Here is a 15,478-nt window from a genome sequence, read left to right on the forward strand (position 1 = left end):
ACAATTAAGAGAGAAACTTTTTAACTCTATTCACCGCCTGGCCCCGGCAGTTACAGGGTCTGTATTGTAGATCAAAAGAACTGAAACCGTTTGTTCATCTTGGATGTAGCCTGGATCACACAATCTCTTGATCTCTTTTGTATTGTGTCTTTTCTTTGTAAAATAGCTACGAGCTCTTGTTAATACTTTTTATCTCTGGTTGTTCTCGACCATTGAGACATTGCAAATCTATCAGCAGGTCGGTTTTATGGTCATTTTATGGATTTACGTGATTTGTGTACAGAACCATAAGCTTATTCACTGTATAAGCCCCAAAACAGGAATTCCCACCTGGTTATTAACAGTTTCTAAACTGTGTTAGAAAGAAAATGTGCAATATCACGGCACAATATATCTCTATCAAAATGACAAAAGGAGACATACACCATATCAACATAGTAGAGTTATGTCAACACAATCTCGACTAGGCAGACTTTCATATTTTACACATCTCACACTACACACTTGCATATGTTGTCTGCGACCTTCTTAGATATGATGCTCATTTTTATTTCAAATCAGGGTCGAGATGCAGACGTTTCTCATTCTCACATAGAATACATTAACTTGATTATTACCTGCTTATAGATGTGATGTGTGTAAAATCCCTTTTCCTACTGAAGTTCCCACAACGTGACATAGGGCTTTAGATAAGAACAGCCACCAGCAAATGTTTACGGCATACTGAGTGTTTGACATTCCCAAGGCCCATCATGCTTTCAGGATGTTTAGAGAAAAAAGTGTTGTGTTTGTCAAGCCGACGTCTTTCTGGATGTTTAGCTCGGTTTTGGATTAAGTCTTCCATCTGCACGCCTCTGACAGCGAATTTGTGTCATGTCACGCGCTGCCAAATATCCTGACCATCCACTTACAAACATGCCCAAGGGCTCTGATACTTGCAGCTAAGGGCAGATGCAAACACATCACACTCTCTCTCTCTCTCCAACACACACCCTTATGCAAGCTTAATCTATTACTCACTTCTTTGACCCAAATCAGTCACATCCTGTGTGACTGAAGGTTCCTATGCATATATTCAGTAGTGCATGCAAAGACGTGTGTCACACACACACACAACACACACACAACACACACACACACACACACACACACACACACACACACAAAGCAGATAAACAAAACATGTCCCATTTCAACAGTGCGGCAGGGTGAAGAGAGCCTTTCTCCAAAATAAGACAGTATCATTACTCATTGTCCCATTTTTAAAGATGGAACCACAATGTGTGCACGAATGTCAAATGCTCCTCCAGGAGCACACGGGGGAGCAATCATTGACCCTTTGAGGGAAAAACTAACCTGGCTGGTCACACAATCTAACAAGAAGGAATCAACAAAAGCCCTGAGGAATTTGGCAGCAAGACACCACATTGCCCTGCTGTCTGTATGCATTGGGGGGGTGTATGCTTCTGTGTGCTTTTAAATGCGTGTGGTCTTGGGCATCCAGTATGTGCAGCTTGTGGGCTTCCCCGGGGTTCCTGATTGGCTCAGACAGCAGCTGCTGAGGCTGCAGCCGCTGGGCTTGGCAGCAGAGCACAGCTTTCTGAGTACTGATGCTGCACCAATGGGAGAATATTCACAAGGTGAGAGCGAGTACCAGGTTTCAAGTCAGACAGATGATGGGGAAACAGGAGAAATGAGAAAAGTGATGCTTTCGCTGGCCTATAGCGTGCTGTTCTGTGACCTGATGAGAGCCATTTGGTGGCAAATAAACAGTCAAATGAGTTTAACCAACCTAATCTTGATCTCATAACTTGTTTTCATTTCTTGCTCTGCCTACAACTGTCCTATCCATCTGGTGTTACACAGAGTTCCGTTTCCTTAGACTGTATTGTTTAAAAAAAACAGAAAAGAAAACTGAATTATTGATTAGTGGGTTAAATTAGAAAGTAAAAATAGTTAAGAAATCCAATGCTTCAAGCTTCTCAAATGTAAATACGTTTTGTTTTTCTAGTATCTGAAGATAGTTATGACAGTTGTTGTATAAAACTATATATCAAGAGTCAAACAACGTCACTGAGTTCTGGATACAGAACAATTTAGAGAAAAGATTAATAGAAAATGATCGGAAAAAGAATCGGAACACTAATAATAATACAAATAATATATAGATGCAAATCTATAGATACTTCTCTAGATAAATAGATCAAGATCATGTCATTTTTTTTTATATTCCGGTACATTCTTTTATAGATGCAGAAGCGTCCATTTCCTGTTACAGAAATCAGAACTTTCTGGAAACTGCTTCTGGCAGATCTCTGAACTTTCACACCGCTTCATTCCAGCTGTCACTTAAACTTTGTGAAACGGAAAGCCTTCTATAAACGCAGTGATGGTATTAATTGGGATGGCCGCAAAATTACTAACATTTGTATTTAACTTGGGACCTTACACCCTTCCTGAGCAGAATTTAAACGAGGGAGCGATGCATTTATACGAGTCAAACATTTCATTGCTCTTTCCACCTCTGTGCTGGCCCTCCTGGCCTCGGCCTGCAGCAGATACAAAGAAAGCTGGTGGGCTTAGATGGAGTAGAGTGAATGCATGTGAACGTCTGTATGTGTCTGTGTGTGACTGTGTGTGTGTACATGCATGCCTATGTGTACGCAATGAGGAGTCAGTCCTTGGAAAGCAGCTTAGGCAGCAAACACTAGGACAATGGGCCCTGTAAGCCACTTCAGCAGGATTACAATGAAACACTTGGCTAAGTGATCAGGCCTTTCTTCATTCAGCAGTGTGGAAGCCATCCAGATGACAGAATGTGTCTATGACCTTTGCCCTTTGCTTCTCAGCACAGTGCTGCTTTCAAGTTCACCTGTCAAATATGTCAACTTTTGTCATCATCAGTAGGCAGAGCTGGTAAACAGTAGCCTGGGAGTCTGTGATCAACATCCACAAAGAAACAATGGGGAGAGATTTCTGATCAGTATTCTGACGATCATTAGCGCTAACAATCTCTTCACTGAGGACTTCGGCTAATGACTATATCCATCATCAATAAATCTGTTGATTATTTCGTTATAATTGAATGTCAAGTCTTTAAGATAAGAAAAACTAACCTAAATCGAAAAGGTAGAAATAGAGAATCTTTGCTTTAAAAGTTGAGCTGAGCCAACCTTTAGGTCGAAAACCACTTAAGTATTAAGGTTCAATACCCAGGCCTGTATATACCAGGTGAACCCGCTGATTGCTCAGTAATCAGGTCGGCTAATAGTCACAGCACAAGATATTAGTGATCAACAACATTCACAGTATGATAGCGATAAAAGCAATTTTTCAGACCTGTACATCAGAAGGGGTTATATTTATTAATAGGAAATACATCCTTCAAGAATTATTGTCCCAATACTTACTGGGAGTGTGTTAAGTTGAAGAAGCAAGACAGAGAAGACAAACACACATTCACACCCACATCTATTGGCAATTTTGATTTTCAAAATGACCAAATGAGCATGACTCTAGGCCGAGGGAGGAAACGAAGAAGATGCAAACTCCACTCAGAATAAAAGCCCCACCAGCCAGGTCTGCTTCTTTCTGGAGGGCATTCTCAATGAGACACTGCCCCAACAACGACAGTTTATCTGGTTTCTTTACCGATTTCAGTGTTGGCTTTGCCACAAATGCCATGGTTCCCTTCAGATCCTTGTGACATATTTAGACATTTCCCCCTTCATGCAACTACATGCTCACCTCTCCTGGTGTCCCATGTGCTGCAGGAGTGTGTCTGCATACTTCAGCCTTTCGCTGAGCTCGGCGTTGGCCAATTTCTTCACTTCGCTGCGAACAAAGTACCAGAACTCCTTAACGCCGTTCTCCACCGTCCTACGCAGCTCCTCCTGAGTGGGCCCAGGGCCTGCAGGTCACAACAACACATAATAAAGATACATTTGATGCACAGGTATGCTGTTAAACAATGAATTGATGACTTCAAAGCAGCTCCATGGGAACACAGCTGGGAGGAACACGGTTTGAGGAAAGCCAAGAGGTCTTTAACAATGTTTGAGCATCGGATTATATAAGTCTAAATAGGCTAATGGTACAAAGCAAGGTTTTGGAATTTAACTATTGAAATGTTCCTCTATTATTCCTTGTCCCTGGGTGGTGCTTTGACCTCAATAAGGAGCGCTTGATCACTGTTTTTGTCTCGTGGCTCTCCCTGGTGTCTTTTCTGACACCGTTCGAACAACAGGAAGAAACTCTACACCCCAAATGAGCCGCACACTGTCGCGCAACCCACATGGATAACACAGCTGACTGCTCTGGTTTCTAGGGAGAGAAACAAACAAAAAAAATCTAGGAAAGGGAAGGACAGCCTCAAGCAGGAGAAGGATGTGGTGGTTGAGAGGAAAAGGCTCTTTTTTTGACCTTCCTATCTTGCGCTCCCCTCTTCTCTCCTCCCTCTTTCCCTGGGTGGAAAAAAAGCTGGAGGGTATTTTTAGCTTTTTCTTCCCCTGCGGCAAGATTGAAAGGCTGACCCTGCGCTGCCCTCCCCGCTCACATGTGCTTCTTTATTTTCTCCCCGTCCGTCTATTTTCTCTCCTCCATTCTGCCATTGGGGCATTCACACTGCTTGTACTTCATTCACACATTTCCCAGCTCACCTGACATCCCCTCTGAACACTGCTTAGAGTGGCAAATACACACATAACCCGGCCCACCCGACTGCATGGCTATGCCATCATCGCTGCTGAGCCACAGCAGGTTTAACAGCAGACTAGACTGAGTTTCTCGCTGCAGGCAGAAGCTCACAAGAGCCGTTGACTGGTTTAGACCGTATATAGTCAAACCCCTGCTCCTTCGAAATCAATCCTTTCATATTTCCAAGCTCTGTGCCAAATCCTTCCCTGCAACCTTTTACATGGCCCTGCCCTGCTTACCATCTCCAGTGAGTTTCTGGAAGCTGTGGATCTTCTGCTTGGCTCTGGTTAGCTGGTCCTCCAGGGAGCGCAGTCTCCCTGCAGCGAGGGACCCGGCTTCTGCCTGACCCTCTGGTATCCTGGGGGAGAAAGACACAAGGCGAAGATGTGCTGGGTGAGCAGGCGAAGGAAGAGAGCGCAACATTGCTTTACTTTGCAGAAATACTCTGCTGAAAGTGGAAAACTCCATCCATCCATCCATCCATTATCAGCCGCTTATCCGGGGTCGGGTCGCGGTGGCAGCAGGCCGACCCAGGCTTCCCTCTCACTTGCAACATTTTCCAGCCCATTGTGGGGGATCCCGAGGCGTTCCCAGGGCAGCTGGGAGATATAATCCCTCCAGTGTGTTCTGGGTCTTCCCCGGGGTCTCCTACCAGTTGGACGTGCTCGGAAAACCTCTATCCAAGTAAATACAAATGTCTAATGGAAAAAATATTCTGTAAAATTATACTCAATACTTATGCAGAGGTGCAAGTAATAACCAATTCCATTATCATAGAAGCCATTAATCTCTTTTTGATTACTTAATGAAGTAAAGAAAATAAATAATAATTCCTTAATCACTTTAAATGATAAAACAATTATCAAAATTGCTGTCGTTCATTGTCTAAGCAACTGGTTTAGCACCAATTTTATGTAAAACTACTGCATCACTTGTAAAACAGTTTATTACATTTAATCTTTCTAATGGAATACAAACTCGACGAGGGCAGAGTTCAAGTAGCTTGGTTGTAATTACCAGCCGGGACCGTGCAAGTGTCTGGTATTGTTTTGCGACACAACCGTGCAAAATGAAGAAACACAAGTACAGTTGTGGAGTTGAGTGTGTAGTTGGGTGTGGAAGTAGGAAAGGTAGGAAGAGGACAAGGGGCCATTGTCCACTTTACACCCTCGGCGAGTTTAGCAACGCGGCTGGTGTTGGCAAGATGGTCTCGAGTCTTTGCTCATGATTATCAATCTGGAAAAAAAACCTGTTGGATGTTGTGCAAATATTATGAATTTCCGCTTCAACAGTCAACAAAAATCAGTCTCTGAATAAAATGTGTCAACAAATACTGCAGGCCACGCATTTGCAGAATTCTGCTTCTTTTCATATTTACAACACCTAGTTTCGTCACTAATGAGGAGTTTGGAGAGGCACTGAGAATGTTTATCATCCCAAACCACGCCACTTAATCTACTGCATTTTCTCATTTGTAGGTTTCTGGGCTGAAAATGTGCAGTAAAAACTTGTGAGGGATGTCATCTTTTAATGTACACCAGTGAAAAAAATTCTACTTGATTTGCTAAGACACCACAGTGGAGCCTCTTGGAGCCCTGTCCCAGTTTATTTATTTGAAGCTTAAAATTATCTACAAAGTACAGATTCATTTGTCATGTTTGTTAGGGCCAGCCTATCTACTTCTGAGCCATACTTCCAATAATTATATCCTGTTTCACTATCAAATGCCTCTTCTGTAATTAATGTCAAACTATGGAGACAAGTGGCAGTTAAATAATATTTCTTTGCGACTTTGATTTAAAAACTCTATAAAAACCACTATTCTCCCGTGACTTTGCTTAATGACTAAGAATGCCTGCCTGTTGTAAGGTAATAGGACACATTTGTTACTCTATAATTGATACAATTTCAATTTAGTGGGGGAAATACATGATAAAACATGAATAACAAAACAGAACTACATCAAAAAACAGTGACTAGATGTAATACTATTTGTTGTTGTATTTTATTAGCAGCTGAAATGGAACATTCTTTCCATTATTGTTCATACTCTATGCTGAATGGGACTGAGACGTGTGAAGTAGGACTAAAAAGATCATGTCATGTGCAGCGGCAGCCAACAATGAATCATTCCATGACACTGTTTTTGCCATGGAGGCACAACTCTGCATATGGTCGCTAGCTTTTTTGATACAATGTGAGCATGTATGACAGAAATATGAGCTCAAAAGCTCAAAGCGTGGCTAATTTCCAGCTCTTCATTTTACAAATAGCTCATTATAATTAAAATTATGTATGGGCAGCTTTTCAGTCCATTTAATATGTTGCATCGATAGAAAACACATTTTCACAGCTCTGTGTCGACGAACAATGAATAACTACTGCATGCATTTAATGGAACCACAAATGAGCACAGGCTTCAAATCAGCCGAGAAAAGAAAAGAGCTACCACCGACATTATTATACAAAATAAATTCCTCTACATGAAACTATTAAAGATGGAATATGTTTGAATGCACAGGGGCATCGGTGAAACACTGCAAAGGCCATTTTAGTGAGTCATCAAGGCATGCAAACTCAATTTGCTCCATGAGTGAGGAACATCAGTCGCTGGCAGGCATAAAGACGAGACTTCTTAAGTTGCAACAGCCCTTAATGCTGCTCATCTCCCTCTCTCTGTTCAAGCCTCGGTCCCGGAGAAGCCCTGGCTGAGTACTCACTGAGCATTGTGCTTCAAAGCCACAGAAATTATGGAAAAGGAAAGACTACGTAACTGTGTGATGGACAAGGATAAACCTTCCCATACACACACACACACACACACACACACACACACACACACACACACACACACACACACACACACACACACACACACACACACACACACACACACACACACACACACACACACACACACTACTGTTCAAAGGTTTGGGGTCACCCAGACAAATGTTCAGATTCTTCTCAATTTCTCGCATGGAATAGCCTTTATTTCTAAGAACAAGAACAGACTGACGAGTTTCACATGAAAGTTCTCTTTTTCTGGCTATTTTGAGAGTATAATCGAACCCACGAATGTGATGCTCCAGATACTCAACTAGCTCAAAGGAAGGCCAGTTTTATAGCTTCTCCAACCAGCATAACTGTTTTAAGCTGTGCTAACATAATTGCACAAGGATTTTCTAATCATTCATTAGTCTTCTAAGGCGATGAGCAAACACAATGTACCATTAGACCATTGGAGTGATAGTTGCTGGAAATGGGCCTCTATACACCTATGTAGATATTTCATTAAAAAACAGCTGTTTCCTTCATTGGAAAAAAACTGTGCTTTTCTTTGAAAAATAAGGACATTTCTAAGTGACCCCAAACTTTTGAACGGTAAAAAGTATATATATATATATATATATATATATATATATATACACACACACACACACACATACATATACACACACACACACACTACCGCGTGTGTGTGTGTGTCTCAAAATATCCTTTTGCTGTGAAATCTGGGAATGCCGATTCCAGCTGCTCGACACAGATCTCTTGAAATAAGACCCAGGTGTGTTTCCTTTTCAAGTATCAACTCTGTCTATTCTCACAGCGAAATCTGTTCAAAACAATAATAAACCGGATCTCCCAGAGGCCACACCCTAACTTGCTCGTTAAAGCATTGTACAGGAAATAGGACTATTTCCTAAGTGACATAATTTCCCTGGGGTTTTAAGTGTGGCTAAAACTGTAACATGAAGCAACATGATATCTCCTTGAACATGGCAGAAGAAATAGGCCACACCAGCACAGGCTAATGAGTAGAGACGTGATACAGAGGTTAGCTAACACGCTCCAAAGAGACACAATGCTGGTGCAGGCAAACCACAAGCATCCCCCACCAAGATATGTAGATATAAAATATATCCAAACACTCGGTGGAATCAAAACCCACAGACACACGCAGGAGGCAAATACCGTACACAAATACACAAATGATCCTTGACGGTATCTCTAGAGGACCTGAAGCGAAGACTAGACAAGGCAGCTGGATTCAACGTTGTCTAAATCAAACGATACAGGAAGAGACGTAACAGATGAGGAAAAGCTCTGACTCGGGGGAGGCAGGGCGGAAAGGTGGGGGGAGATGCTGTGGAGTAAAAGACAAGCTATGAAAGCAGGTCCTGATGAGCCCCGCTGGAAGTGAGCACTGAGTCGGAAAGCAGGTGAGGTTCAGCATGCAACCCAGTTTCCTCTGAAATGGTGCCCCAGCTGTCGCTCCATTGGCTCCTGCCCCCTCATCCGGTAACCATGAAGTTCACAGGGTGATCAGAGCCGGGCGGCACAGTTTGAACGGCAGAGGCACGGGTGGCACTGCGAAGCATACATATTCCTGTGGTTAGATTTAGTGTAATCTGACCTGGGAAGCCATACATATGGATGGAGATGTGAAGTATTCTGGGTTGGCGTGGATGAAAGCAGGCTATACGAACGCAATCTGCCTTAATGTAACGAGGAACATCTGATTTAATGTTCCTTTACTCTGCACCTACGATATACAGTGACGCGTCGCAGAAGGAACTGACATGTTCCAGCCTCTGCTGTAAACTCAACTGTGTTAAACCGAACCACTTGACTCCAATAAGTCAAGCTAATAAACCACAGGAATGCGTCGGGAAAAGGCAAGTAAACACTATAAATGTGTGGAATATATGGCCATTACAATGAAAGCCCACTACCCCTGCTGAGAATCGGTTTGAAAGATCTGTTTAAAGAGGCGTGAATAGTGCTATCCCCATTTATAGCGCATGACTGTATAATACTGCATTGTATGTGTACTACAGGACATATTTTGTGTGCAAATATTTCTTCTTTGTGTCGAATCGGTTCATCTTGCTTTGACGTGGCCTTCCTCTGCCGTCTTCCTGTAATGTCCACTGACTTTAAACAGTAGGATTCCAAGTAAACTGATTCTGTACGGTGCATTCTTGCATCGCCAGCTTCAACGCCTCAGTACACCCAGAGCGAGCCAGCTCCATTAGAGCCCTACTTGACAGAGTTGTCCTGACCACAGACAGCTCTCACAATGGGGCTAGTGTGTGTGGTAGTAGACCTTCCCTCGCTGGGCCTGAGCGGCGGCCGGGTCGATGGGAGTTGAGGCCTGGAAGGCGCTGCAGCATCTGTTTGGTGTGGCCGGACTGGGATGAAACCATTACCGGAGAAATGAGTCCTTCCATGGCCTCCTTGTATATGGGTGGACAAACTGCACGGCCATTTTCACAATTTAAATTTGCATTTATATTCGAAAGATAGGGACCCAAATGAGGCAGACTTATGCAAAAGTACCAGACAAGATTGTACAGTTGCAGCCTCAACAACTCCTCTCATCCTCTCAGTCCGCATTTTCCATTTCCTACTTTGCTGCTCCTTTACTTAGTGCAGTCCTCACGCCATCCATCATGCTTCCCTCCGCTTCGCCTCCTCTTCGCCTCGCTCCCTCCATCCCTCCCTCTGTTGGCATGCCTGGGGATCGATCAGGTCCTCATCGCTCAGCCCAGCTGTCACTCTCACCCTTCGCTCCCTCCGATGTCACACCATCAGGCCGGCGCGTGTCATTGCCTCTGCAAGAGCCATGGCTTCGTGCTCGAGGTGACTGACAGCTGCAGAGAGGGTGGAGCCAGACAGACGGAGCAAGTCGACCTCGTGCTCACCTCTCATTAATGCTGCTGGGTGATTGGTAGATTGGCACGCTGCCTGTCATTCAAATCACTCTGGGATGGCCTGAATAACCAAATCACTGGACTGAATCTGTAGGCCAGCCAGGTGATACTAATTTGAATCTGAGTGGTGATTGATTGATTGATTGATTTCACAAGACATTTCCATTGTAAAAATTATGGAGAGTTCAGCAAAGATAGAGAGACCATGAACAGTAGTGTGTGATGAAACGGTTTAGTAGGTTAAATACCTAAGTATCTTTATCCTCTCAGTGATGCTACAAACAATGTGCAATTAGTGATAAAGAAAATCAATATCTCATGCAAACTGCTTCAGCATGACTATCACACTCTATCACAAAGTGAATGAGAAAATGTAAACAAGATCCCTCCAGGTATATGATGAATGCAAAACACTGCCCAATAATGCCTTCCGCATCCATCGAGTGCTGCTGTAGTGTGATGACGCTAACCAGGTTAAATCCTACTCTGAACTATAAATCATTCCCAATGCAGTGGGGTTCTACTGCACAACAACTCAACACAAAGGTGTAATAATGTCAGTTTTATGGGATGGAATCTCTCTGAGGCCACTCATAAAAAATGAATGCAGTAATGTGAAGGTTAGGTGCTTCAGGTGAAATCTTTACCGTCTAATGTCAGCGGGATGCTTGCAAAGAACTGGTTCTGCTCCTTTTGCAACATTTAGAGATTCTTGTTCTTGGCCAAAATCTGCAGAACGTGCAAGTCAGTGAATTGGGTTAGGCATGCGTGGAGCTAGTCGATCAGTGAGCTAGTGAGTTGTTATGTAGCCGGTCAGTCTGTGACAACCTGCAAGCTGGAGTCTGGCTCGGTGCCATGCCACTGTCAGCAGTTTGGTAGTGGAATGAGTAGGAGGAGGAGGAGGGAGGGGACGAAGGAGTGAAACGAGGCAATGAATTGAGAAAGAAGGAGCTGTGGCAGGAATGATGGGCAGCTCACTAACAGCATCTTTGTGTCTATTAGGGCTCCAATACAGGGGTATCACACACATTTTCACCCTGGGCAGCATCAGCATTATGGTTGCCCTCAAAGGGCCGGTTGTATCTGTAACACTGAATAAACGACGCCCTAACATATTGTTAAATAACTGTCTTTGCATTTTATTATTGTCTATTCAAGTGTAAAATGATTGTACATACATTTAATTTAGGGTTAAGACACCCACATTACTTATCAAAGATCAAACACCTGCTTACATACTTTGATGTGGTCTTGAGTTTGACACCTATGCTCAAATTAATATATATATATATATATATATATATATATATATATATATATATATATATATATATATATATATATATATATATATATATATATATATATATATATATATCTCACACACACACCTCATAAAGCTTAACCTCAGCTAGCCAGCAAGCCTGCTTTTGGCTTGCTGTGCCAGATCCTTAGCTGGAGCTTAGAAGGACTTGAGAAGGCACTGTAGCGCTGCCCCAGTAAACAACTGTGGCAGCCTCGGCCCAAGATCAACTACCGGACTTAATAACAAGCAACAGGCGTGCAGTGTGTCGGGAACCCATCTGGACATTGGTTGCATTTGTTTTTTATGCCACGAATTCCACCTTTGTTTTTGAGCCAATTTTAAATAATTACAAAAGCAAGGGATTTAATCAGGGACCAGCTGTCTGAAGCAATGTGTGTGTGTGTTTTCATGTTTGTGTGTGCCGATGAGGGCCCTGCATCAAAGTGAATCTCACAGAAGAGCAGCAGTGGCAACATCTGAAGCTCGAGTTCCCTGTTAATGTGGCAAATACGAGGACACACTATAGTGCATTCCACGCACATGCATGCACACTCAGTCGTCCGTACCCACGTACAGACGCAGTGTCTATGTGCAAAGAGAAACACTGTCAGCATGCGGAGATAAGAGCAGAACCATCTGTCTCTCTATTACACATAGCTCGAATGTGTTACACAATAATGTGTTATTGTCTGCCAAAATAACACAATGAAATCTGGTGAGGTGCCTGACAGTACACCCGTGTGTCTGTCGCACGCTGCATTTCCGGCACAACTGATCAGCTTTCCATTAAAATTCGCAGCAATGTCAGTTTGACTGTATGCAGTACAAGATGCTGATTTAATCATATGCTGATTAGATTTTCACAAAACCTAAAGAAACAATCATCAGACTGTCTCCTTCTGGGATTTGTTATGTTGGTCTGATTGGACTACCAGGGAGCTAGAGGCTGTGCTTAATTGCTGGACTTTGCAAAAACTTAAGGGGATGATGCATTGCACCATGTTTTTTTTGTTTTTGTCTTTTTCTCCAAAAAACTAAAGTGTACTGGCCAGGGAAGCAACAAGGATGATTTACATGTGTTTACCTCAGATCCACAGATCCAGGAATGACAACATTCTGGGAACTGATGCTTTTTACCAAAGCACTCCGAATGTGAAGTAACATTTTACTGGTTTACGTGAACATTAATGTCAACATATTTGAGATATGTTTACACTGGAAGGACCTACCAATTCATATCCTTGTATACAGGAATTTAACATTATCCAGGTTTCTGAACATCTGCGTGCAGGTACTATACGTGCTTTCACATCAAGGCCACACTATAATTATATCTGTACCGACTGAGTCAATGGTTGCTGATGAACCCACTTTGGTTTCTTGCTGCCTGGGCGGTTGCATTTACCATTCGGCTAAATTTGCCTTCCTTGTTTGCATTTTATTCCCTGCATTATCAGTGTTGTGTCGGACTTTCATTATTGTTATCATTATTAGAAACATCAACTGACTCTTCTACCAGCTCCAGCAACAGTTATACATACATACATACATTTCATGCATGTATGTATGTATGTATGTATGTATGTATGTATGTATGTATGTATATATGTAGTATGTATGTATGTATGTATGTATGTACAACTATTGCTTAGCAAATGATAAACTGTACGTAGCCCTAACTACAACCGAGCGAGTCTTTGTATTTTATGTCGCTATGAGGAGAACTAGATAGCTATTTGCAGCTGGTGGGAGTCCTGCAGTTTGATTGGCTAACAGAGTCAATTTATGAGCCAATCATTTTCTGAGGAAGTGTTAAAACTGTCAACGTGAAGCATTACTCAGAACAGTTTAAAGTGACAACACAATCGGCATAGTACATCCCCTTTTTTCGGGCAATTTTCTACACTAGTGTGCATGTAAACACATTTACTTTAAGGAAAACATGTTTGGTGTTGTCACAGTCAAGCAAGTCAGTTCTAAAAACACAGAGCATGTAGTTACCTGAGCGATTCGGCCATGCGCCGCAGGTCTTCATTCTGCTGCTTAAGCCGCTCCAGCTTGGCCAGGATCTTGGAGAGCTCCCGACTGGACCGCTCAGGGTGTTCGCTGTCCCTCACCAAGTGACCACCGATGTAGAAGAGGAGCGTGCCCCAGGCCAACAGCACCAGGGTAATCCATCGCCATGACCCCGCCCAGGGCCGCATGATGCAGCCTCGCCCACCAAAAAATGCCTCTCGGAGTGCCTGTACACCCACCGACCCAACGTCCTGTCTGCCGGATGTGCACACACACTCTGTGCCCTGTCACCACAAGTGCCACAGGGCCAACCTTGGCTTTGGCATCTTTGCAGGAGTGGTTTACAGTAAATGACAGACGGGGAGGATGTGTAAGAGAAGGCGACGGGTGTATCTCCAGCGATCAACCAGCCTTTCCTGCTTGTGCTAAAGCATGGCTAGCATGCCCAGATGTCTGTGTTTTGATGGACCTGTTGATGTCTCCTCCCATCCACCCAGCTCCGCGTTGAACAGGTATGCCCACACTGGCTTGCTGTTGCCTTCCAGTAGCACAGGATTATTTTACTGGAGTTATGTCCTGAAGAAAGAAAGAAAGAAAGATGTGGGCGTTAATTGAGCTTACTGTCTTGCAAATGCTTTTTGATCTTGTGTGTCAAACATAAGCAAATTAAAATCAAAGGGAGAGCGAGGCGAGCGAGCTAGCTAGCTTGAAATGGAGTGCAAAGCAGGAGACATGCCTCATGAAGTGCCATACCGAAACAGAGTGCGATGAGCAGGACAGACAGACAAACGGATAAAACCAAGATACAGCAGACTGGTCTCGACATAACCCTGTCTCAGCAGCCTACAGGATTGATCAGCATGACACAGCAATTTGCATTTACATAGTGATGTGCAATCACTGAGCTACAGTATGCTGCATTGCTGTCGAGGCAGGACAAGGATGTTCACTTTCAACGTCCTGCCTGCACAACACGCACACACACCTCAACACCCTGTACCGTATCCTCAACCACAACCTGCTTCCAACACTTTCTCCCTCACTGTAAAAGCACTGTTGAGCCCTAAAGTTAATGGATTTGTTTGGAGACGGCTAAATCCCACAAAGTTCTCCCCGAGCATTTCACTGCTTCTCCAAACGCCCGCTGTCGTCCCCGTAGCCTCCGTGACAGAATACAACATTGTCAAGGTGATCCGGTGAGCTCAATGGAGCAGAGGGAACAAAAAAATCCCTGGATCATCACTTCCCTTCATCCCAAAGCAGCGGGGGAGACGAGATGGACGCGAGGCGGGTTTATGAAACAACCTTCGCTGTCAACTACCCAACAAAGCCCTGTCACGCAACTGAGACTAGTCATGTGACGGGATGAAGACTGGCAGGTGAGTCTGCACCCACAACATCCAAGTGTGTGTGCTATCATCTCCGAGTGTCTACCACAGCGTGCTCGAATAACGCCAAGCATCTCAGACTTTGTACGGTTGGTGGTGGTGGGACACGCATGCGCTTGATTGACATGTCGCAATATTTGTATTTATATCTGTTTAAGTCAGAGATAGGTGTTCCTGCTGGGGTTCGCCTGGCAGCACAGAAGTAGGTTTGCAGTCGCTTCTCCCGTTTAGCATGGCAGCATCGCCGATACGTAGAGGACGTAAATGGTGCCATGCTGTAGTACCATAGAGACTGTTCATGCCTCACTGATGCAAACTGCCAAGAATGTATCAGTCGAGATCACTGAAACAATGAG

At 43.6% G+C, this 15,478-nt stretch overlaps 1 protein-coding gene across 1 annotated transcript in view; it reads right to left on the reverse strand.

Annotated features, from left to right (window-relative positions):
* Positions 1-13,922, reverse strand: part of fut8b (fucosyltransferase 8b (alpha (1,6) fucosyltransferase)) — a gene marked incomplete at its 5' end in the record, with an annotated part of 34,417 nt that extends 20,495 nt beyond the window's left edge. The window contains 3 exons of the mRNA XM_079216137.1: positions 3,748-3,910; positions 4,935-5,053; positions 13,720-13,922. Coding sequence (XP_079072263.1) covers positions 3,748-3,910; positions 4,935-5,053; positions 13,720-13,922 — 485 coding nt within the window. The remainder of the gene's footprint in view (positions 1-3,747; positions 3,911-4,934; positions 5,054-13,719) is intronic.
* Positions 13,923-15,478: the final 1,556 nt, after the last annotated feature.

The sequence above is a fragment of the Taurulus bubalis genome (genome assembly GCF_910589615.1).
Source record: "Taurulus bubalis genome assembly, chromosome: 3".
In the NCBI taxonomy this organism is placed as follows: Eukaryota; Metazoa; Chordata; class Actinopteri; order Perciformes; family Cottidae; genus Taurulus; species Taurulus bubalis.